The 27,050-nt window shown below is 42.2% G+C and overlaps 1 protein-coding gene across 1 annotated transcript in view; it reads right to left on the bottom strand.

Moving 5' to 3' along the window:
* Positions 1-27,050, bottom strand: part of LOC137436928 (neurexin-1) — a 1,559,617-nt gene that overhangs the window by 796,664 nt on the left and 735,903 nt on the right. The window contains exon 8 of the mRNA XM_068131164.2: positions 12,385-12,771. Coding sequence (XP_067987265.2) covers positions 12,385-12,771 — 387 coding nt within the window. The remainder of the gene's footprint in view (positions 1-12,384; positions 12,772-27,050) is intronic.

Below are 27,050 nucleotides of genomic sequence, written 5' to 3' on the forward strand. Positions count from 1 at the left end.
AGTACAAGTACATCTTGGGGCTGAAAGTGGAGGGCGGGGATGATGGAGGGAAGACTTTAACCAAGTTTGAAATTTAAACTCAATAAAGTGATTTATTCTCACGTTAAAAAGATCAATTAAACCTCCACAACGAGACTTTGAAAACACAACTTCCAACTCCACTTTGTCGACTTTGCCCTGCCAGGTATGATCAAAGGAACACGGCTCCTGCAATAACAGTTGCGACTTCTTCCTGCTTTAATAATAAAAACTGGATAGCCCTCATAATTAAAATACTGTGGAGACATCGACTCATGACACTTGTGTCCCAGACACAAGCACACACACACGAGGCTTGTTTTTCAAGTTCAATATCAAAAGCATCTTCTTTTGACTCCCTTTCATATGGTTTTCACAGGCATAATTATGTACTTTAGGGATACAGCAGCTGCTGCTTTTCATGGCTTACAAAAAGTGAATAGGGAGATGCCATTAGTGGGTTTTTTGACTCAAGAATAGGTAAACACAACAACATACGATGGTTTCCTGCTGCATCAGCCTCGAGGTGCCATTAACTAGGCATGACTATGCATGTGACTATATGGTTCATGTGATTCAACTTTAATTGACATCAGGCATCTGCAAGCATGAACATTACTCCTCCAATCAACATTATCCTGTTTTGTCTCTAAATTATACTTGAACGCACCAAAATATTTCCCAATTATTGATGGACTCTCCCTTTAGAATTTAGATTATCATCCCACACACGAAGTGAAAAGTGGGGATAAGTCAGTCGACGATCGCGGAAGTACGTAATGTTGTATTTTGAAGATTGTAGAACACAAATCGGAACAAGAATCAGAACAAGAACCTGTCGTAGGGATGTCATAAAAGACACAAAAAACAGGAACGACGAACAATTTTAACATGTTAAATAAGGTGGTGATAAAAGACTGCGCCAATGGCGGTAAAGATCCCCAAAAAAGTAATTCTACAACCTTAAGACCTTATTTCCATTGAATTATGCATTTGAACATTGTAGAACACAAATCACCTTCTTGTCACTTGCAAAAACCTCCAGTTTAGCAGTACTTGGATAAAATGTTACACCATTTTACACCATCTTGACCAATCAAATTTGCCGCTCAAGCTCTCCTTCGGGGCACATCGACAACAGACAAAATGGTGGCTCCTAGGAAATATTGATCGTGTTTTGAAAAGCAGAGCAAGAGTTTAAAAGCCCCTTCCCATGTCCTTTTTCTCAAGACTGTGTCAGGCAAGTTTTTTTTTCTGGATATGAACTCAAGACTGCATGTCCGGAAATAAACTTTCCATATTTATTTTTTTTGAAAAGCTTGAAAAAGAGATGCATTTAAAGTGTGTAAGTGCCTTCAGAAAGTATTCACACCCCTTTACTTTTCACATTTTGTTGTGTTACAGTCTGAATTTAAAATGGATTAAATTGAGATTTTTTTTTGGCCACTGATCTACACATAATAGCCCATAATGTCAAAGTGGGAAAAAAAATTTAGAAACTTTTATATGATTATTAAAAATGAAATACAGAATTATATAATTTACATAAATAAATATTCAGCCCCCCGAGTCAATACTTGTAGAAGCGCCTTTGGCAGTGATTACACCTTCGAGTCTTCTGGGTATAGTATGTCTGTATGAGCTTTGCACATCTGGATTTGGGGAGTTTCTCCCATTATTCCTTACAGTTTTTCTCAAGCTTTGTCAAGTTCTAATACAGAGCATCACTGAACAGCAATCTTCAAGTCTTTCCACATTCTCTCAAATGGGATTCAAGTCTGGGCTTTGGCTGGGCCACTCAAAGACATTCACATTCTTGTTCTGAAGCCATTGCAGTGGGGCGTTGACTGTGTGCTTGGGATCATTGTCCTGTTAGAACGTAAATCTTCATCACAGTCTAAGGTCTTTTGCATGTTGAAGCAGGTTCTCCTCAAGGATTTGCCTGTATTTGGCTCCATTCATCGTTCCCTATACCCTTACAAGTCTCCCAGTCCCTGCTGCTGAAAAGCATCTCAATAACATGATGCTGCCAATACCATGCTTCATGGCAATTATGATGTTAGATGGGTGATGAGCTGTGCTCGGCTTCCGCCAGACGTACAGTAGTGCTTTGCATTCAGACAAAATAGTTCCAATTTTCGTCTCATCAGACCACATAATCTTTTGCTTCATGCTCATTGTTTTTCACGTGCCTTTTCTGCAAACTCCAGGCGTGCTGTCATGTGTCTTTTTCTCACGAGTGGCTTCCGTCTGGCCACTCTCCCATAAAGCCTCGATTTGTAAAGTGCTGCAGAGACTGTTGTTCTTCCAGCAGGTTCTCCCATCTCAGCCAAGGAACTCTAGTTCTGTCAGAGTGGTCATTGGGTTATTGATCACATCCCTGACCAAAGTCCTTCTTGCACGGTTACTCAGTTTGGTTGGACGGCCAGCTCTAGGAAGAGTCTGGGTAGTTCCATATTCTTTCTATTTCCTAATGATGGAGCTCACTGTGCTCTTGGGAGCCATGAGATCTTTAACGTCCACCAACCCATTCTGACAGACAGGACTCCCAGTTTAACGTCCATTTGAGGGCCGGCACATACATTGATGAATCACCCTGCCTGGGAAACACCAGGATGACAGTTTATAGCTCGGTCGGGATTCGAACCCAGGCTAGACAGCTTAGAGGTGTGTGTGCGTACCTCTAGGACATTCTGTCAGCCCACGAAGTTCAACAACAAAGGCATAATTGTAAATGCCCATAGGGTGAAGATAGTCATATATGACTTTCTTCACAAATGGTGTGTTCCATTAGCAAGCAGCTTGCTTGGTGTGTTCCATTAGTGAGGCGCTTGCTCGGTGTGTTCCGTTAGCAAGCAACTTGCTCGGTGTGTTCCGTTAGCAAGCAGCTTGCTCGGTGTGTTCCGTTAGCGAGCCGCTTGCTTGGTGTGTTCCGTTAGCAAGCAGCTTGCTTGGTGTGTTCCATCAGCGAGCCGCTAGCTTGGTGTGTTCCGTTAGCAAGCAGCTTGATTGGTGTGTTCTGTTAGCGAGCCGCTTGCTTGGTGTGTTCCGTTAGCAAGCAGCTTGCTTGGTGTGTTCTGTTAGCGACCTGCTTGCTTGGTGTGTTCCGTTAGCAAGCAGCTTGATGGTGTGTTCCGTTAGCAAGCAACGTGCTTGGTGTGTTCCGTTAGCAAGCAGCTTGCTTGGTGTGTTCCATTAGTGAGCCGCTTGTTCGGTGTGTTCCGTTAGCAAGCAGCTTGCTTTGTGTGTTCCATTAGCAAGCAGCCTACTTGGTGTGTTCCATTAGCAAGCAGCTTGATGGTGTGTTCCGTTAGCAAGAAGCTTGCTTGGTGTGTTCTGTTAGCGAGCCGCTTGCTTGATGTGTTCCGTTAGCAAGCAGCTTGATGGTGTGTTCCATTAGCAAGCAGCTTGCTTGGTGTGTTCTGTTAGCGAGCCGCTTGCTTGGTGTGTTCCGTTAGCAAGCAGCTTGCTTGGTGTGTTCCGTTAGCAAGCAGCTTGCTAGGTGTGTTCCGTTAGAAAGCAGCTTGCTTGGTGTGTTCCATTAGTGAGCCGCTTGCTCGGTGTGTTCCATTAGCAAGCAGCTTGCTTGGTGTGTTCCGTTAGCGAGCCGCTTGCTATCACTTGCCAAGCCAGGCATCTCGTATCAACCGCTTTGTCAACTGCTCGTCCAGTCACTCGGCAAAGGATCAAAGCGATTTCATCCAGGTACATTTTACCAGGTAGGTTTGACTTTAAACTAATTGCAACAGAACTATGAAATAAAGAGTAAAAACACATGTAACTCTATGGCTATTCAGTTTGTTCTTATGTGGATTGTTATTGTATGTTTCATGGTCCTCAAGGCATTAATTACATTATTAGCCCCCATTGGACTTAGTCCGAACTGATGCTTATAGATTTGGTCTCATGCATCCGCAACCATATCTCAGACATGTATGGACCAATTTTATTCATACTTGGCACACAGACAATGCATGATGGTATACATATGTACATCTTTTTTTCCCCACAATACGATCAAAGATGGCCGACTGGCGGCCATTTCCGTTGTAAAAAAACGATGTTGAACACGCCCTCAACCATTTCTCGGACATGCATTTGCCGATGTTGTTACAACTTGGCATACAGATGATGAATGATGGCTTACATATGCTGCATGTAAGATGGTCATTTGTTTTGAGATCAGAACCAAGATGGCCGACTGGCAGCCATTTTGTTACTTAAACGTGTCTCCAACGATTTCTCTGATATGCATGATCCAATTTTCTCCAAACTTGGCACAAAGACAATACATCAGCATACATATGCAAAATATTTTGCTTTGTTATTCGACCAAAGATGGCTGAATGACGGCCTTTAACTCCATAGAGCAAAATTACTAAATCCACGGCGGAGGCTATGACACTTTGTCTTTTTCCTCTTGTTTATATTATCGTGATATTATCGCGATAATCGTGATAATGAGGTCCATTATTGTGATATAGGTTTTCCCATTATCGCCCAGGCCTCGTGTGAATACTTCCTGAAGGCACTATAGCTAAATTTGAGAAGAGAAATTTCAATCTTTACTGACAACATTAAATAATACAGCCTTGAATTATCGTGCTATGGTCGTCGATTCATGAATCCAGCACAACTACGTGAATTAGACAGGTATAATTTGATCAACCGAAACACACATATGTGCAGACCACCCACTACATCGTCAATTTGGGTATAAATTGATCGTGCTATGTTAAAGCAAGCATTAGACACAGCATACGGGAAGCATATTTCCAGCAGAGATAGCTCTGGGTGACTGATGATAAGAATTGTACCTTATCTTTAGACTTTATGATTTCATATATAACAAGTAAAGATTATGTTTTTAAAATTTTATACAATATGTGGGGATAGCTCACAATGCCAAAAAGTTTTGTCCATGTCTGCAGAGAGTGAGGAGGCTGCAGACTGCCGATCTGAGAGATGAGGAATGGAGCGGCAGAGAGTGGAGTCATCAGCAAAGAGATAGAGACGATTTTCAAGAGAGTCAGAGAGATCATTGATGAAGACCAGAAAAAGCACAAGGCCCAGAACACTGCCTTGGGGAACTCCAGCCTGAACAGGAAGAGGAGATGAGAGAAACCCATTCAGGGCCACACGTTGACTACGACTAGAGAGGAAGTCCGCAAGCCATGCGTGGAGATTTCCATGGACACCATAGGAGGAGAGTTTGGTGAGCAGAGCGGGGTTCCAGACCGTATCGAAGGCACGTGATATGTCAAGGGAGACAGCTCTAATTTCCTGTTTGGCATTGAGGACCTCCATCCATTGTTGAGACGGCAGAAGCAGCATGTCCAGAGTAGAGTGACCTGGTCTGAAACCAAATTGATGATCAGAAATCAAGCCATTGGAGAAGAGGAATGATATCCGAAGCAATGATGGATTCCATAACTTTGCTGATAATTGGAAGAAGGCACCTTTTTTTGCACCTTTTTGTGTAAAGCAATGATGTTGGCTGATTTCCAAGCTGATGGCAGATGGCCTTGAGCAAAAGAGAGGGTGAAGAGAACAGAGAGGAGGTGAGATAGAGCGGAAGAGCAGGATTTTAGGACCCATGGGCTGATGCTGTTTGGTCCAGTTGTAGAATCAGAGTCGAGGATTGTCAGGAGAAAAGGACACAGAGTCCAGTAGCAGCTGGGTACGACTGGGTACGGTGGGTACAGAGAGGGTTGGGTTGGTTTGGGACACAAGATTTAGAGGCAAACACGGAGTTGAGGTATTCAGCTTTTTCACGAAGTTAAGAAACAAGATGAGCATTATTGCTCAACTAAAATATTAAGCTTGCTATGGCCAGCCCACAGTTACATTTGATACATTTGAGGTTTTTTTAATTATCAAAATTATTTCCAGCCCGTGGCTCGTACATCTCTTTATTTTTTCAAAAGTATCCTTTTCCATTTGTATGAATTTCCCAAAGTAAATGTATTTTCCGGTTTTCCTCAATTTTGCAATGATCAATTTGAATGAATCTCTTCCTTTTTTGAAGAGCGGTTGACATTGATTTGGTCTTTCCATATTTATTTTGGTCTTTGTTGTATTTATTTTAAAGTCCAACATTTGACTCTTCAAACTGAGCTCTTCCATCATGTTTTTCAGTTATTTTATCTTTTTTTTTTTTAAATTAAAACTTCGTCTTTTATTTTCCCAATTAAACCTCGTCATGCCGTGAATAATTTGGGTGAGACTGTGTCTCCCTGTCTGACACTTCTTTCAATCTCGATATTGCCCCTATTTTTGAGCAGTTTCAATGTCGCTGTTCCATCGTTGCATACCAAGCTGAAAATGTTGATGTATCTGGAGTTTGGTGATGCATAGCTTATTTGACATCAGTTCATATCATATCAGTTTACAGGAAGTTAGGTGTTTTCCTGTAATATCCTGGTCGACACTTCTGTGTTAACCTCCAACTGCACATGCGCTAAGCACAAGCGGTCTCAAATCTAAATTGAAACCGACATTATCCAGCTTGTTTTTGAATGCGGTGATGCTTATGGCCTCAAATACATATTGGAGGACTTTGTTTCAGTCATTGACTACACACTGGCTAAAAGATTTGTTCCTTACTTCTAATCTGGACCACTCTTTTGTAGTTTGGCTTGATGACCTCTTGTAGCAGGGTTTATTGCTTGTTGGAAGAAGCGACTATCTGTGACACCAAGCTTTCCATGCATTAACTTGTACACAGTAATCAGTTACCTTCTCAATTCCGAACACAACTTTGAATTATTTCTTTATTTATATAAACTTTTCTTTACTTTATAATTTCCATGCTTTCACTCTCCATACTTTTCCATCTTTACATACACTTTATTTACTTACTTCGTTCACTAGTTATTTCATCATTTAAATGTAAAAGCTACACATTCCATTTTTAAGTTGCAGTTAAGGGATGTGTCCTCGATGAGGACTTGCATTTTTGTTTGTTGTGTCTGGCATCCAGTTCAGTCGTATTTTCACACTGTAAAGGCGTTCATATAATTATTCCGCACGGTGATGCAATCTCTGTTTATTATCATGTTTCCTTTTTCTTATTTTCGAGCAACAATCTCAGCATGGCCTGTCATAGTGCTCCGCTTCGAAGCGTAAAAGTTTGTTGTTTTCCATTATTTTTTCAATGCCTTTAATGTTAATGTTTCTTCCATCTTCTTTAAACTTCTACAGAGTGTTATTCATTTCACAGTTTTCAACTTTTTCTTTCACTGTTCTTCACCTCAATAATCCACCTTTCTTGATTAGGTTTTTGGTTGAATCTGATAGCTTGTTCTTCTTGTGACTACCTTTTCCTTTCTTTGCAATTTCTGAGGCTGTGTCAATTAATACCTTAGTTGTAATAATGGCTGAACTCCTCCACATTTTTCCAAAAAAAATTCAAAAAAAGCTTTTCTTCAAGCTGTCGGAATCTGTTGTTGAAACTCAATTAGAGATTCTCTTTTTCATTCTTGCAGTGAATCACTTCTTGATTGTTTCTCATCATGATCTTTCCCATTTTAGGTTGTGTCTCAGCCTGCACCTTAACAGCCGATGTTCACTGCAATGATATTGATAAAATGCTGGCCATTTTCTGTGTCATAGCCATCAGTCTCATGATATTGAATAAAATGCTGAACATTTTCTGTGTCTTCGGCATTTCTTGGCAACAAGTACTATATTTTCAGTGCTCCCAGCTTCACTGTTTCTCCACAAAAGCTAGTCATTGGACTCAAAACCTCACAACATTGAGTTGAAAACTCGGTATTCTGCATCAAATGTTGACTAGTTATCATAATTGAATCAGCTGCACTTGGCTTAAATATGTAGAGGAGGATGCCACCAAATGTGATTTGCCTGAAAGCTGTTCAGAATGCTTCCCTCATTGTCAATGACAATTGTTGCTAGAGAACTTTCCTTTGGAGAACAGCTGTTTCCATCATTTCCTAAACTTTAAAGCCCCGTTATACAATATATACAGTACATGGTGAAATGTGTACATCTCAGGTATTCAATAAACATATTAATGATTGCAAAGAATAAACCACATTTTATCCCTAAGTGCAAATATGAACCACTTTTAATGCTGCAATGGAAAAGTATACGAATGTGCAGCTCCAATGTTCTTTTATTCCTTTCCTTTCATAAACATTTATCTCTTCATGAAATTATTTCCCTTTAAATCATCAGGTTACGAACGAGTCCTTTCCACTATGATGTTCATTAATTGTTGTAACAAGACAAGAATAATGATCGTTTTAAGGCCATTTCCCCCCGGCTAAAGCAGGGGTTAGCCTTGCGTGCCCCATCACAATCATGGTTCCCTGTTTGAGGCAATGTTCTTATGGCCGAATGCCCTTCCTGATGCCAAACCTTAGACGCCTCTTACAATGCGCGGGGATATGGTGTACCTGTACCTATTCTAAATCGGGGCACACATCCCAGCAAGCTCGTGCTCAATTTGCCGACCTCAGAAGGATGACAGGCTGAATCAACCCCCCTGGTGTTAATTCAGCGATCAGCCGGGATTCAAACTCAGGATCCTAGGATCCCAAACCTGCACCCTAACCGCTAAGCCAACAGCAGGCTTAACAACACACAAGAAGGAACATCACAAATACATGGCACTCATCTCAAACCGAGACACCACATAGAACCACCCATTCAGATCATATTGCCTCGTACGTATACCTGGCACATTATCCCACCGACACAGATCACTCAGTTCAACCCACATAAGACACGTAGATCAGCTAATGCATTACAACTTCTCACACACACATGGGATAACGCTCCAAAAACAGAAATAACAAAGCAGCCACCACTTCTTACACATACCCCAACCCTTGCATGGCTCTTTCTACATTTATGGTAACTAAGAAACACATGCCTGTTACATTTATGGTAACAAGAAGGTGAACGAGCTGTATCATTTTGGCACCACCCACTGCGATGGGGTCAAACACCAAAAAATGCAATTTCCAGCACATTATAAACATTTCTTAATGGAACTTTGCATATGCAATCAACACTGGGGGGACACATGATTTATGTAAAAAAAATATTGTATTTGACCCCCAGCGGGAAGGAACAATGGTCAAACTGTTTTTTTTTTACTCAAAATCTGATATTGGGTCAATCCTGGTGGAACCCTTTGCCATGTTTCAACTTGGCTTTAGGTGGGAATCGTGGGGATTGGCGATGGTGTGCCAATGACTTCACTGTAATTATTCCCACGCTTTATAAAAAAAACGGGGTTATTGTAATCGGCTCCGTCTGTCTGTCTGACTGTCTGACTGTCTGTCTGACTGTCTGTCTGTCCATCCGTCCGTCATGCTATCTCCTCCTAAACAATAATGAATGAATGAATGAATGATCGTTTTAAGGCCATTTTCCCCCGCTAGAGCGGGGGTTAGCCTTGCGGGCCCCATGACAATCATGGTTCCCTGTTTGAGGCAATGTTTTTATGGCCGGATGCCCTTCCTGACGCCAACCCTTAGTCACGCTCTTACGATGCGCAGGGATACGGTGTACCTATTCTAAATTGGGGTACACACCGTGATCATTCATCGCAGCAAGCTGGTACTCAATTTGCCGACCTCGGAAGGATGACAGGCTGAGTCAACCCCCCTGGCGTTAATTCAGCGATCAACCGGGATTCGAACCCAGGATCCTAGGATCCCAAGCCGGCACCCTAACCGCTAAGCCAACGCCAGGCTAAACAAAACAGTTGGGCACAAATTCACAAAACTTGGTAGTTATGATCACGACATGGCACGAATGGACACGAGCAGTATCATTTTCAGCACCACCACCTGGGGCAGGGTCAAAAGGTCAAATGCAGAAAAATGCAATTACAGGAACATTTTGAAAGCATTTTTAGTGAAACTTTCTTGATGCGGCACACATGAAATATGCCACAATTTTTTGGATTTGACTTCCGGTTAATTCCACAGGGGGTGGCGACCTAGGGTCACAGGGGTCAAAATGGGGAAAAAAAATTCAACTCAAATATTGATGTTGGGTCATTCCTGGTGGAACCATCTTTTAAATTTGCTTTAGGTGGGAAGCATGGGTATTTGCAATGGTACGCCATCCAGTTCACTCATTACTTTTGTTATTGGAAGTGGCCTTGGAAAAAACTCCACAATAAGGTGGAACGACATCCAAGCTGTTATCTATGTAACTCAACAAGATATTTTTCCAAGGCAAAAAAAGTCAATAAAATATGGGAATTCGTCCAGATCTTTTGCAGTCAAGTCTAAAGCATCATATACCAAGGGACTGTGAAAATAAGGTGAAGGCCTCATATTCGTGATGCAATTAAGGCCTCTGAAGAGTCCCTCGTAATACCTTTCCTACCACCACCGGAGCGACGCTACACATTTACGTAGATAACTTGCGCCAGTCCCACCTTTGGAATACCCTGGGCAGCTACCCACTCCCCCCTCCCAGGAAGTGAAACCAATTAGCAACCTTTGTGTTATGACCCTTATTCCCCCTGGTAAGTTGGTTTAAGATTGGATAAGTAATGACTAATTGCATCGGTCCCAGACAGACAGACAGACAGACACCAAACTCTGTTTTAGTCTGATGTCATTCCAAGCACATTGTCATTTTAATTAATGTATTTTTATTCATAGCTTCTCGGTCTAAGGAATGTCTTAAGGCCATTGCTAATTAGTGCCTACCAAATAAAAACAATATTGTTTCCACTAAATTAAGGACATAACATCAGACCATATGTAGCACAATGTCAGCACAAATGCAGAGAAAGACAAATATCATTTTCTACCTCAATTTCACATGAAACCCTCATTAAGGTTGGAATAAGGTTACATTTTTGACATTATATTCCCACCTTAATGAGGGTTTCATGTGGGTATAGCATTAAGGGAATAAGCAATAAAAATGCCAAATCAAATTGAAAACATGAAACTTCAAATATACTCAACCAAACAGAGAAGTTACTCTTCTTCATCCAGGTATGTTTGGTCTCTTGATTTCTGATCAGCTTTTCCATAACACATTCCACTTGATAGTTTAATGTCTAATGTTTCTAATCACTACATTTTGTCTTGAGGCCGTGCACCATTTTTCAAAACAATCAAGTGAAATAATCTTGAGCATTTGATGGTTTTAGGAAAATACCGCTTTCCGTCAAACATGAAGTTAACCGAGGAGAACGCATGAATTATGTCCGTAATGAAATTTTTCCTTCTGATTGAACTATCACCTGGCACCTTTCTGGGTGCACATTTATTATGCCTGGCTCTTACATCTCACCGTGCCTTTTGAAAAGGGCGGGTATGCCGGGTACCTTGGTCAAATTACAAATTCCTACCCTAATCTATGAAGGTCGTGCATGGTTGAGTTATGACGTCATCAGTACACCACATTTCATAACCATACCCCAGTCAGATATGCATTTGCTTCATTGATTATTTATTTCCCCTGAATGTCTACACCACCCCTGAGGCAAAAAATTCAATTTCTGATGATGTTCAAATCTCCTGAATGTGATATTCCAAGATTACTATGTCAACATGAGACTGAAGTTTTCATATATTATCAAAAGCATATTTGTTTCCTGTACCACTGCTGATGATCAAATACAAAAATGAAATCATAAGCAGCCAACATGAAAGCATCAAAATGAATATACTTTGTATGTAAATATATGGAATACAAGGAAAGAGAAACAGGAATGTCTTAAGCTCCCCCAGCTCTGTCTGTGCTTTGTCCCCCAAATATTCCTACAGGTCGCACAAGATCTGCCTGCAACCCTCTTATGGTTAAACTGCCAAAATCAAGGCTCTCTACTCACCTTCACTCCTTCATTCCTCTTTTCTCCCACCTCTGGAACAAACTCCCTCACTCTCTTCAATCCCACTCCACCCTCCAGGTCTTTAAAACAGCTGTTCACCACCATCTCTTATCTTCCCCCATCCAAAACCTTGATCTTTTCTACCACCGCTAATTCACCCCAAAATACACTTTTTTTTGGGAAATACCGACTTCTTTCTTTCCTGGAAGTTCTAGCAGTGTCCATGTGTTTCATGCTTTCCCCCCACCTCCCCTCCCCCTCCCCCCCGCCTTTCCATGCCTCCTCCCCCCCAAGCTCCCTCCCTCCCTCCCACAGATCTTCCGACGTCCCTTTTCTCTGCTGTTGTACTTGTGTGCTTCCCTCTCTCTCCCCATCTTGTTTCCCACTCCCTTTATTGTATGTTTTATGTCCGGTTTTTTTTTTGGTGATTGATGATAGCTCTTACACGAGCCTCGATCTTATATCCAAAAAACCCCCAAATAAACACAAAAAAAAACATCATTTTAGAAAATAGAACTTATGTCTCCCACCTGTTTCGCATGTTGGCCCAATGTAGCCGGTCCCAGAACAGTCACACACGAAGCGATTCCATCCCTCACGGCAGAGTCCAGCATTGAGGCATGGCCGAGACACGCAGTGTCGAACCTTATCACGTCTGCATGATGGCTTCACACCTGCCGCCAGTTGGCTCTCGGCAATGCGTCGCACATCTTTGGCCTGTCCGTCCATGTATAAATCGCGCACGCAGCCCACAAAGCCAAGGCCCAAAGGCGCTGTCCAGAGCTCTGGTGGTAGCGTCATTGGAGAGCTGGGGATCTCGGGTAGGCCACCGAGATACATCTCTCCATCAAGGTCAAGGATCTCACTTTCTCCACTAGCTGTGAACGGTATTCTTCTGGTGTCAACGCTTACGAGCCCTGCAGTAAATAACAATGGGAATAGGGCAAGAGGGGCAAAATAGGCCACAAATGAACTAAATTGATGGGAAGAAGGGTCAACAGACATGTGGCAAAAAATTGGTGAAACAGGTTTTCTTCAATTGACGATGACACATGTCGATGCTTATACCTGCAAAAATAAAGTTAGACTGAGACATAAAATGTGAGAACAACATGAGGAAGGAGATGCTTTAACAAAACTAAATGAGGAACAAAGCAGGGATAAGAAACCAATACAATGCAATGTTGGCTGATTTGTAAAAGGAGGATCAATTGATTTCAACAACAATATAAACAATTTAATATCACAGCAAAAACAGACAGTAATTTCCAAATTTATAGAAGGAATAAACGATTTGTCCCGTCATGCCTTGCCAAATATATATTTACCTCCACCACCAAAGGTGGATTGAGGTTATGTTTTCACCCCTGTCTGTCTGTCTGTCTGTCTGTCTGTTTGTGAACAGGATATCTCAAAAAGTTGTGGACGGATGATTTTGATTAAATGTGATTCTGTATTGTGATTTTCTGGTCTAGTCTGAGATACCAAACGTAAACTGTTCACCTAGTGGAGGTATGCTCTCTACTGAGTGTCGTTCTCGTTAATAATGTGATTGGCCCGACAAGATGACGCAGAGATAATGCACTTACCTCTATACTGTCTCGAGTCTGGGTTTGATTATCGACCCAACTATAAATTGCTGGATTCTGGCTTCACAAGCAGGAAGTTGCATCACAAACGCCAAAAAGCTGGAGATGGACATTAAGCTGGAGACGGACGAAGGATTAGCGTCCCTTAGATGGACGTTAAGCTGGAGACGGACGAAGGATTAGCGTCCCTTAGATGGACGTTAAGCTGGAGATGCATCTGTTAGGATTAGATGGTAGACTTTAAAGAGCACACTGTTTCTTTTGCCAAAACGTATTACTGGCATGTTGGAAAAAATTCCAAATTCGTGCGTTAACCTGCAGTGGGCACTGCATCAGTAATATAGTTGCACCACCCAGAAATGACCTGGTGGAGGCTATATTAGCCAAATGGTCTCCTCCTGCATCCAAGTTTCTTGTGTATCTGTGTACCTGCAGGCCAAACTCATAGTCATCCCCCGGCCCAATATAAACATGATATGAATAACGCAATTTATATTTATCATTGAATCTAACACAGCAGCTGACAGGAAATCTCAGAAGTAGAGGAGTCACCTTTGAGTTGTCTCGTGTGGGTACTTTTTTTTTTTTTTTTTACAGGATCTCAGGCTCGTAGTGGAGTTGCCACACACACACATCTCACACATACACATCGAAGCAAAAACTAAGACAAGAGACACAACCTAGGACTACTAGATGAGAGAAACAGCCCCCTGAGCATGAGTGAAGTGCCATCACTTCCCAGGGAACTCTGGGTACCAGCGATGTCACAACAATGGTGCCACATTTGCCACAACACTCAGCGGCGAATTTTCTAAGGAGAAATTTCCTCCTCCCCGTAGTTGCCAATCTATAGAGATTATCCATGCTCTTATCCTTTTAAATAAGGAACACCAAGCAATGAAGCAGCAAATACCATTTTAAAATCTTTGTGATTAACCAGGATTTCAACCTCCGACTTCCCATACTCGAAGCGGACGCTCTAACCATTACACCAGAGTCTGGTTATTATGGACCTGACTCTAACCTGACTGACCTATCGACTAGCATTTGCTGATAGATGTTTAATGTACCACAACACTCTTTTAAAAGAGAAGGCCTCTCTGCTGGTACTGGGCCAAAACTCCATATTACTCAACACACGCAGTGGGACAATGCATCAGAAGTAGAGCTGTGCTTCAGTTACGATGCAACCTGCGGCAAACAAAATTCATGACGGCATCCTGGTCAAATATACATTAAATACATACTATAATATATATATATATATATACAGACTTGGCATTTAATATGGAATATTTTTTTTGTGGGGGTGAACTTACTTTTCAAGATGACTTAGAACCAAAAGTTCATTGGAATTATGTTGAAATTATTCTAGATTTTGTTAATGTGACCTTTAAAGGAAACAAAAACCACATTTGACATTTCGAAGCAAATAAATTGATCCTTGAAAGTGATGTAAACTGATATCGAACTCAATTCACGGACAGTACTGTGTTAAACTTCTGTACGTTTTCCAGAAGTATCTCTTTATTTTGCACATTAGCCAAAAAAAATTTCAACAAAAACAAAAGCTAAATTATGACTGGGATTACGGACAGTAAAATTACAGTTCAGTACTTCGTGTAACCCCCACGAGCATTCAGGAGAGCACGTACACGTCGAGGCATGCTGTTCACGAGATTTGCCAAGGTTTGGACAGGAATCGCTTGCCATGCAGTGACAATAGTGTGCTGCAATTCATGCACAGAGATAGGCTGCTGGTCCAAGTTGTCGATTTGACGCGTTAATTCTGCCCACAAGTTCTCTATCGGATTCATATCCGGGGACATGGCAGGCCACTCCATATGCTCTACACCAAGGTCAGCAAGAAAGTGTTGGATCATGCGAGCACGATGAGGCCGTGCATTGTCATCTTGGAAGACAAAGTTTCCTCGAAAGGCTGCACGAGCAAATGGAAGCAATGTTTCTTCCAGAATGACCCTGCACTTGAACTGGTTCAGGTTTCCATTCAGAACAACCAGGTCAGTTTTGCCCCCTGCATGAAAAGCAGCCCAAACGGTCACCCCATCACCTCCAGCTTGGACTCTTGGCACTATACAATCTTCGTTGTGGGCTTCATGCACTTGTCTGCGCACTCGGACGCGGCCATCTTGACGATAGACCAGAAATCTAGACTCGTCACTGAAGGTCACGTGATTCCAGTGTCCTGGCTGCCTTTGACGGTGCTCTCTGGCCTACTGCAATCGGCGCTGGCTGTGTTGTCTGGTCAGGCGTGGCTTTCTCAGGGGACGCCTGGTACGATAGCCTGCTTGAACCAGTCGTTGGTTGACTAGCCTTCTGGATACAGGCACATTTGTCAGTTGCTGCCACTCAGCCTGAAGCCGATTAGCTGACTTGGTACGGCCATTGCAGACTACCCGGTGCAGCTGGCGATCATCTCTCCTTGTGGTTCTGCGTGGACGTCCTGACCTCTGTATTGGAGTAGGGACACCCCTCTGAGCATTTCGTTTCAGGATCTTTGACACCTGACCTTGAGTGATGCCATACTGCCGAGCAACAGCCCGCTGTTTCATGCCAGAATTTCGTAAAGCCACCACTCCATGACAAACAGCATTGTCAAGTTGACGGACCATCTCCAGAGGAAGCGGCAATAACTTTTGTAGACTTGCAGCAGTTGTTTTCCACTCATACAGAACGCAACAACCCTTATATATCCGATTGTGAAGCCAATCGTCAAATGTACCTGTCCTTACATTTTGTCACGCCACCTGTGATATAATCCTGTTATTGACTTCTTGCTGTGAAAGACAATCAGTGACATGGTTCTTTCAACAAAGACATCACCGAAGGGTAAAAGAAACTCACCAGATTGATATACTGAGTTCAGAAAGTAAACCCAAGTCAAGAAAAAAAAAAATTCCATATTAAATGCCAAGTCTGTATATAATTATATATATATATATATATATATATATATATATATATATATATATAATATATATATATATATATATATATATATATATATATATATATATATATATATATACACACACAGTCATGGCTAAAAATATTGGTACCCTTGCAGTTTTTTTCAAATAACTCACAATTTTCTCAAAAAATAAGTTGAAATTGACAAAAGTATTGGGCTTCACAATTCTTTATTTCACTGTTAATATTACAGGACCTTTGTTTTTGATTCAGAACTTAATATATTCTTTTAAATCAGAAAATAAAAAGAAATGGCATTGACAAAATTATTGACACCTGAGACTTAATATTTGGTAACACAGCCTTTGGATAAAATAACTGCAGTCAAGTGCTTCCTATGCCATGAATGAGCTTCCTACACCTCTCTACTGGCAGTTTGGCCCACTCTTCCTGTGCAAACTGCTCCAGTTCTCCCAGATTTGAAGGTGCCTTCTCCCAACTGCTGTTTTCAGATCTCCCCACAGGTGTTCAATGGGATTTAGATCTGGACTCATTGCTGGCCACTTCAGAACAGTCCAGCGTTTTGTCTTGAACCATTCCTGGTGCTTTTTGAAGTGTGTTTGGGGCCATTGTCCTGCTGCAAGACCCATGAACTTCGACGGAGACCCAGCTTTCTCACACTGGGTTCAACATTGCGCTCCAAAATTCCTTGGTAATCTCCTGATTTCATGATGCCATGCACACATTCAAGGTACCCCTTGCCAGAGGCAGCACAGCAACCCCAAAACATCACTGAACCTCCTCCATGTTTGACTGCAGGAAAGGTGTTCTTTTCTTTGAAGGCTTCATTTTGTTTTCTGTGAACAGAGAGATGATGCATTTTTCCAAAAAGCTCTAATTTGGTCTCATCTGTCCACAGGACATTCTCCCAGAAAGATTTTGGCTTGTTCAGGCGTGTTTTGGCAAACTCCAGGGCTTTCTTTTGTCTCTATCTCAGCAGTGGGGTCCTCCTGGTTCTCCTACCATAGAACCCCCTTTCATTGAGTTGGCGACAAATGGTGTGAGTTGAAACTGTCGTACCTTGTGTCTGAAGGTCAGCGTGAATGTGTTTGGCAGTGGATCGAGGTGTTTTCTCCCCCATTCGAACAATCCTTTACTGCAATCTCAGATCAAGTTTTCTCTTGCCAGTCCAGGAAGGTTGGCTACAGTGCCATGGGCCTTATACTTCCAGATAACATTGTGTACAGTGGACACAGAAACATTAAGGTCTCTTGAGATGGACTTGTCGCCTTGAGATTGTCCATGCTTGGTTGCAATCTTGTGTCTGACCTCCTCAGACAATTCTCTGGTTTTCTTTCTTTTCTCCATGGTCAGTGCGGTGTACACAGTGACACAAAACAGCAGAATGACTCCTTTTCTCTATAGTGTAGCAGCATAGCAAACCTGTTGTGCATTTTGTGATACAAGCACCAAATTTGGCACAAATGTACATTAATATGTTGCGAACATTTTCAGATATTGGGCCACTTGAAATTCCGTAATTTTTTTTTTCAAATTTTTTCAAATTTCGTAATTTCAAATTTTTCGGGTGACACCGTCACAATTTCGGTCTTCGAGGCCGGCCGATATAGTGGGGCGGCTTAGCCCAAATATTCAAAAGAATTGTGCATTTTGTGATACAAGCACCAAATTTGGCACAAATGTACATTAATATGTTGCGAACATTGTGTGGTCAGCAATGAAGACGAGAGTCTGAATTACATGTATGCAAAAGACCTTGTGAACCAGTGAAGCAAATACACGGGTAAGCATGAATTAAATCTAGGGCATGATATAATTTCCATGATGTTTACCTCTACACTCAATGGTGGAAGGAGGTAATGTTTTGATCCCAGCTTGTCTGTATGTCTGTTTGTCTGTTAGTCCACAAAATTCCAGACAAAGCTTGTAGTAGTGGTAGTTGTAGTGGTAGTGGTGATAACAGAAATTGTTATATAGAACTGAACTTATATTATTATTATATGCAGAAAATAACTTCATTTCTATATGCCCTGCAGTGGACAGGTTAATTGGTTTATGCACTGAAGGGGTCACCCTGGTGTGCACTGCTGTGTTCTGCCTCACTGAGTTGTTCAGGTATGATGTACTCAGCACAAGCTTCCGGTCGGCCCGGAGGTGGGGGTGCGGGGCCTGTCACGGAACGTCAAAACAAACGGCCTGCCGGGGCCGCCCAAAAGTCGGGCGTGAGGGGCGCGTCCACTAATGGAACGCCTCTCGCTTCCCAGATCGAGGGCCACGTGGTCAGGAGAACCTCATCCCTTCCGGTCACACTTTGCCTATCGGCCGGCCTCGAAGACCGAAATTGTGACGGTGTCACCCGAAAAATTTGAAATTACGAAATTTGAAAGAAAAAATTACGGAATTTCAAGTGGCCCAATATCTGAAAATGTTCGCAACATATTAATGTACATTTGTGCCAAATTTGGTGCTTGTATCACAAAATGCACAATTCTTTTGAATATTTGGGCTAAGCCACCCCACTACTATTCAAACTGGTTGAATGAGTGATTTTTATATTGCATGCGCCTGAAACTCAATACCAGTGAGTTCAATTCCAAAGTAAAGGAGAATCACCTGCTTGAAATCTAATTATTTCGAACAACTTCTAAAATGTGCCAATAATATTGTCCGGGCCATTTTAGGATTTCTGTGTGGAATAAGCTAAGATTGAGTAATTTTTTCAGCTTTTTTTGTTTTGTTCCACTGCAAAGCAAAGAAATACATAATTATGTTGATACCAAAAGATTTTTTTATTTCAACAATTTTCTGGAAGAAATGGTGCATTATTTGAAAAAAGTGCAAGGGTGCCAATATTTTGGCCACGATTGTGTATATATATATATATATATATATATATATATATATATATATATATATATATATATATATATATATATATATATATATATATATATATATATATATATATACATACATATATATATACATACATATATATATATATACATATATATATATATATATATATACATACATATATATATATATATATATATATATATATATATATATATATATATATATATATATATATATATATATATATATATATATACTGAAACGCAAAAGAAACTTACCACCTTTGAAACCTTTAAATATCAACAATAACACTGCGTGTAGTAAATGTGTGAACTTATTTGTGGACAATAGTGTCCTCACTGTCAGACAAAATGGTCACGGATGGTCACTTGAACCTTCAATGGTCACTTCATAGCACAGCTGTTGAACAGCCGTTTTGACTGTCAGTGATTAGCCAAGGGGTACGGGATGATTTTAATGAGCTGCACGTGATGTCTTGATATTGGATTTAAAAAGGCTCGTGCAAAATGGGCATTTCAATCAACATGCCACGATTGTCAAGGGATCAACGGCAGCGTGCCCTGGGCATGCTGCAAGGCGGACTGAGCTACCGTGAGGTGGCACGTCGCCTTGGCTGTTCACACCAGACGATATCGGCCCTGGTGGACAGAGACACCCTCCACAACTCTGCAGATGACAGACCTCGATCAGGGAGGCCAAGAGTCACCACTGCAAGGCAGGACAGGCAGATGGTCCGAAGTCACCTGCGGGATCGATTCCGTCCAGCATCCCGCACTGTGGCAGAAACTCCGGGGCGTGCAAACCCACGGATCTCCAATGATACTGCACGAAGACGACTGCATGACTATGGTCTGACTGCCAGAAGACCATACAGAGGCCCAGTGATGACGGCTGCCCATCGCCGCAACCGACAGAGATGGTGCCAGCAGCATCAGCGGTGGACCTTGGCGCAGTGGAACGAGGTCGCTTTCAGCGATGAGTCAAGGTTCTGTGTGGACAGTCCTGATGGGCGTGAGCGTGTCTGGAGAAGAACTGGCGAGCGATATGCCTTTTTAAAGCCAATATCAAGACATCACGTGCAGCTCATTAAAATCATCCCGTACCCCTTGGCTAATCACTGACAGTCAAAACGGCTGTTCAACAGCTGTGCTATGAAGTGACCATTGAAGGTTCAAGTGACCATCCATGACCGTTTTGTCTGACAGTGAGGACACTATTGTCCACAAATAAGTTCACACATTTACTACACGCAGTGTTATTGTTGATATTTAAAGGTTTCAAAGGTGGTAAGTTTCTTTTGCGTTTCAGTATATATATATATATATATTATATATATTATATATATATATATATATATATATATATATATATATATATATATATACACTGTATATGCATTGAAAGAATCAATGCAGCCACGTTACCAACATAAAGGGATGCTGAAAGACAAGGCAAACCTTGAGCATTCCAAACCTCACTTTCCCATCATCCTTTTTTTTTACTTTGTTGAGCCAGAAGTTTTGGTGTCTTGCATTTTCTCTTCATTCATTTATTCGTCATAGTATGTGCAATATTATTATCCAAATATATCCCAGGTGAATTTGCAATCTTCAGAAATTTGACCCCTTTCTTTAATACTCGTTAACTTATTAACAATATGGCCACTGCATCATATTTTATCCAGATTTTTCCTCCGGCTCCATAAGGCAGCTACCAACGGCAACTAGATACAGCTGATGATATGAGTCCCCAGTGTTGAATCAATCGATACAAATAAAACTGAAGAAGATACAAATAAAACTTTAATGACACATGAAGGCAAGACTGGAGCGACAGTGATCCATGGATTACTGTTAAGAAACTCGCTTCCTGACAGCTCGTTTTATCTGGCACAGGTTACAAAGGCCTTGCCTTTCGGTTGTATTCAACTGGATTACGCCATGACAGGTTTCAGCGAAGATGATACGGTTCTACGGTCTGCCAAGGTGGATTGTGAATGATATATTGCAGGGAGATATCCACAAGCGAAGACCACCATTGACCCCTGCCATCTCTCCTTCAAGATCCGTGCACGCCAATTCTATGATTTCACAAAACTTTTGCATCTACAATCTCAGCTTGCGATTTCAAAATAAATGTCATGATAATATGAATAATAAAATGATCAAGACAAAAATAATACAAGCCAAGCCAACAACCGGCTTTAAAGAAAATGTCTAAGTTTATACATAAGGCTGAGATCCATCCTTAAAGGTTGCATCTCTGTTTTTAACACATCAACTAATGGCAGATACACTACATGACCAAAAGTATGCGGACACCCCTTTTAATTAGTGGATTCGGCTGTTTCAGCCACACCATTGCTGACAGGTACATATACTGAAGTACACAGCCATGCAATCTCCATAGACAAACATTGGCAGTAGAATGGGCCGTACTGAAGAGCTCAGTGACTTCCAGCGTGGCAGCGTCATAGGATGCCACCTTTCCAACAAGGCAGTTAGTCAAATTTCTGCCCTGGTAGAGCTGCCCCGGTCAACTGTAAGTGCTGTTATTGTGAAGTGGAAACATATACGAGCAACAACAGCTCAGCAGTGAAGTGGTGGGCCACACAAACTCACAGAACGGGACCGCCGAGTGATGAAGCACATAGCGCGTAAAAATATTTTGTCCTCAGTTGCAACACTCACTACCGAGTTTCAAACTGCCTCTGGAAGCAACGACACCACAACTGTTTGGGGAAGGACCTTTTCTGTTTCAGCATGACAATGCCCCCATGCATAAAGCGAGGTCTATACAGAAATGGTTTGTCGAGATCGGTGTGGAAGAACTTGACTGGCCTGCACAGAGCCCTGACCTCAACCCCATCAAACACCTATGGGATGAATTGGAATTCCGACTGTGAGCCAGGCCTAATCGCCCAACATCAGTGCCCGACCTCACTAATATGCTCTTGTGGCTGAATGGAAACAAATCCCCGCAGCAATGTTTCAACATGTTGTGGAAATCCTTCCCAGAAGAGTGGAGGCTGTTATAGCAGCAAAGGGGGGACCAACTCCATATCTATGTGCATGATTTTGGAATGATATGTGTGATGTTCGGTGTCCACATACTTTTGGTCATGTAGTGTATAATTAGAGTTAAACAAAAGAGCAATTGTACTCAGGAATTGGAGTTGGTATTCTAAAGAGTTCAGAAGCAAACATATTAAACATGCAAAAAGGAAAGATAATAAATATAGATATGCTCGACATCTTACTTTCACGAGCCAAAGTTGCTGCACACTCGAATCCTCAAACTGTGCAGATAATAATGACATATCAAAATATTTTTCAACCCCAGCTTTTCCTTTGTAGCGTACAACTTCTCAGGGGCACTATGTTGAATAATGCAAATGGAGGTTAGGGGTAAACTATATAAATTATTAAATTGGAGGGTTTTGTTTTTTACACTGGCTTTCCTCAATATACGCCCCCGTACATTCCTTCTTCCTATCCCTTTCTCGTACAGTCACGTGAAAAAGTAAGTACACCCCATGTAAAGTTTTGACTTTTTCAACATATTTCAACATACAGCTATTTGATCTTCATTTCAACAATATTGATAGATAAAGGTGATATATTATAACAAATATCATGAAACATTTACATTTTGTAGTCCATTGTATAATTTAAATAAACATAAATGCAAATTTCACAGAGGGAAAAAGTAAGTACACCCTTGGCTCTAATAGGTGGTATTGCCCCATTTGGCAGAAACAACCTCAAGTAGGCGTTTCTTATAACTGTCTACCAGTCTCTGACATCGACTGGGAGAAATTTTTGCCCACTCCTCCATGCAGAATTCTTTCAGCTGTGCGATGTTTGAGGGGTTTCTTGCATGCACAGTTCGTTTCAAATCCCCCCACAGCATCTCGATAGGATTTAGATCGGGCTTTGACTTGGCCATTCCAGAACCCTCCATTTCTTTCTTTTCAACCATTCCTTGGTGGATTTACTGGTATGTTTAGGATCATTGTCATGTTGCAAGGTCCACCTTTGGTTCAGCTTCAACTTTCTGACAGATGGCCTCACATTATCCTCAAGCACCCTCTGGTACAATGAAGAATTCATAGTGGATTCTATGATGGTGAGCTGCCCAGGCCCTGATGCAGCAAAGCTGCCCCAAACCATAATATTTCCACCACAATGCTTTACAGTTGGTATCAGGTTCTTGTCGTCAAATGCTGTCTTTGGTTTTCGCCAAACATGTCTTCTGGTACTGTGGCCAAATAGCTCTACCTTTGACTCATCTGTCCAGAGCACATTGTTCCAGAAGTGCTGGCCTTTGCCTAGGTGTTCATTGGCAAACTTTAGTCTTGCCCTGATGTTCTTTATGGACAGCAAAGGTTTCCTCCTGGCACACCTCCCATGTAGATCAAATTTGTGCAGCCTCTTTCTAATGGTAGACTCGTGCACTTTGACATCAACAGTGGCAAGAGCTACCTGTAGGTCCCATGATGACATTCTGGGGTTCTTAGAGACTTCTTTCAGCATCTTGCGGTCTGCTCTCGGGCTGAACTTGCTGGGGTGGCCTGGCCTGAACAAGTTGGCAGTTGTTTGGAATCTTCTCCACTTGTAGATGATCTTCCGGACAGTCGAATGATTGATTTCAAATTGTTTGGAGATCTTTTTAAATCCCTTCCCAGACTCGTAGGCATCTATAACCTTCTTTCTGAAGGCCTCAGAGAGCTCTTTTGATCTAGGCACGGTGACGGCGCACACTTCAACAACAAAGAGCAAACCAAATTAAATGTCTGAGGTTTAAATAAGACAGGTTCCTCCAAGATCCTCTCTAACGATGTTCTAATCATTTGCACCTGAGCTGGTGCACCTGATTCTAATTTTAGGTGTTTGAAGTAGTGATAAATGTAGGGGTGTACTTACTTTTTCCACATGCGAAATTTGCATTTATGTTTATTTAAATGCTATATGCTATATGCTATATGTCATGCTATATGTCTCTGTCAATTGGAAAGTTGAACTATTGAGGTATATATATCAGATAATGTGACATTGTTCTAACTATTTGTATTTTGTTTGCACCGTAATAGTTTCTACTGTGTCAATAGGAGTTCGCAACTTCCTTATGCTGTGCAAGCGCCATATTGTAAGAAGAATAAAGTTCAAGACACCCGTATTGAGATCTTTGCTCGTGATTATACTGAGGCATCTACAACTGGTTATTATTGTAGATTTAGCACGATTTCGGTGAGAAACTATTTTGGTGGCTTGGCTTTAATGGCAAATTCACGGGGGAGGTTAAATTGGTAATGTTCTCTAAAAAGAGACAGGTGGAATTAACAATTCTAACCACCTCCACCTGCATCAACGTTCCTTGTTATATGATTTATTGGTCTAGTATTGAAGTGATCACAAACTTCACCACGACAAACGGATATCATCAGGTTTTGTGTGCAGCAGAATCCCATCGTTACTTCGAGAAATGTGAAGGTGGCACTTCAGTATTTCTCGTGGAGATCCAAGGAGAGAACAGCGATTTGAAACTCCAACAATGGACTCTTTCCGTATTTACCGACGTAAGCAGACGTTCTCCTGTCTGGCGGACATTGATCACGGTAACACGCTTGCAAGTTTCCAAAAGAGGATAGAGGGGAGTGAAGGAAACACCGCAAACGCAAGTCAGAGGGTTGGGTTAGGTTGGGTTAATGAGAGTAGAAAATACCACAGTTAAGGATGAGGATAACAAGATGATGGTGCACCATCTGGTGAAGACTTTGAAGGAAAACTGCGATTGAACAATCTGCAGAAAGGGTGGAGGTGTCTTCATCCAGCGTTATGTTTTAGGCGGTGTCAATTGAAGCATTACGGAGCGTTACAGAGGGGTGCGGATGTCAGATATGGCCAAAACAATGTGTTACATAATTTTTAAATGGCTCCGTATGGGAGACCAGTCCTGAAGAGAGATGGCTGCTTGCAGTCCCAGGCAATCTGCTTGAGTGAACTGCCAGACTAGCGGGCGTTGAGGCAGATCTCCAAAAATAGCCAGAGACATTTTGACTTTCACAAGCACATGATCAGATGAACCAATTGCAGCAAAGGAAGAGATGTCAATGGATTTGAGAGATTTTGATTCTACAATTTCCAGGAGAGAAAACTGTGAATCAGTGTACCTGCCCATATGGGAGAGCAGTCCGATGTCACAATAATGTGGTGGAGGGGGTGTTTCTTTTTAAAACCACAAACATTCCAGTAATATGGCTGAAATGTTCCCAAAGTTTGGACACAGCTCCAAAGTTATCTACGCTAATGTTCCACTTATTCTTGGCAATGGATTCACGATTGGATTGATTTTCTGTATTTGTGACTAATAGCATTGGATGAGTTCCGCATTAACAGAAGCTTTGATGGTGTTTTGTGTGGTTATTTAAATAAATGCTGTCGTGAAAATGTATCAAAGTTGAACCCAGGTGTGATGCTCGCTTAAACCACTGAGAGGCGTCTATAAGACCTCGGACGTCCGCGACTTCGGGCCACTCCTGCGACATTATTCTATGACATGTAGACTCGGACGGTACGTACCCACTCATATTCTAGGCTTGCTTGCATTGACTAAAATTATCGATCCTTCCTATATGATACCAAGATCCTGATATATATTGCATGATTGTATTTTACAGGATGATGCCAGAGATCTGATTGTTATTAAACCTACCTATGGGACAAAGTTGTGGACTTGATTGATTTTCACAACACTTAATAACAATCAGTTCCACCGTCCACTCGAGGACAAGAGGCAGACATGGCGGGACACAAGATGATCCAGGTGCCGCAATTTGCCACCGACCCACAAGCAACGGATTCGGCCTCGGAGCTGACGCATTGGCTAAAGTCCCTGGACAATCAGTTCAAAGCCCAGGACGCCGATGCCACTGATGAAACAAAATTACAGGTACTGCAGACTAAAGTACACCATACCGTCTACAGGGGAATCGAGCAGTGTACGACGTTCAATGCAGCGGTGACGGAGCTAAAACGGATTTACATTAAGAAGCGAAGCGTGGTCTATTCCCGGCATCTGCTCGCAAAGCGGCTTCAACAGCCCACAGAGTCGCTAGACCACTTCGCACAAGAGCTGCGACGTCTGCTCACTGAGAGTGCCCAGGAGGTACGGACACACGAGCAAGTACAGGACGACCTTGTACGCGATTCTTTTGTCTCAGGAATCGGCTCTTCTACTGTTAGACAGAGGCTTCTTGAAGTTGAGGACTTGACGTTCACGGAAGCTTTACGGCTGGCTCACGTCTACACTACAGCTCGTGAACAATCTGACGCTTACGATCATACGCGTGTCACTGCGGGGATTTCTCGTCAAGCCCGACCGGAGAGGGCTACCGCCGACGACACGGAAGCCGACACGGCAACCCTGCCGGAACCCCTGGCCTCTCCCGAGGAGGACCCTGATTCCGGCTTGGCGGCAGCTGCAGCTGCGGGTCCAAAGCCCGGACGAAACGCTACGTGCTATTTCTGCGGGAATGGACAACATCCCCGGTCGGCGTGCCCGGCTCGGGAGGCGATATGTCATCTGTGTTCGACAAAAGGGCATTTTGCAAAAGTTTGCCGAAAAGCTGCGCGGGTCAAACGAGCACGCGCGACAATGAATGTGCTTATCGCCGGGCCAAAGGGCCGAGCACCGAGCGGGGCGCCTCACCCGCCTTTGATGAGCGGCGTACCTCCTCGTGGGCCCCTGGCTGCGCGCTCGACCTTCTTGAGATT

The sequence above is a fragment of the Myxine glutinosa genome, chromosome 11 (assembly GCF_964187855.1).
Source record: "Myxine glutinosa chromosome 11, kmMyxGlut1.1, whole genome shotgun sequence".
In the NCBI taxonomy this organism is placed as follows: domain Eukaryota; kingdom Metazoa; phylum Chordata; class Myxini; order Myxiniformes; family Myxinidae; genus Myxine; species Myxine glutinosa.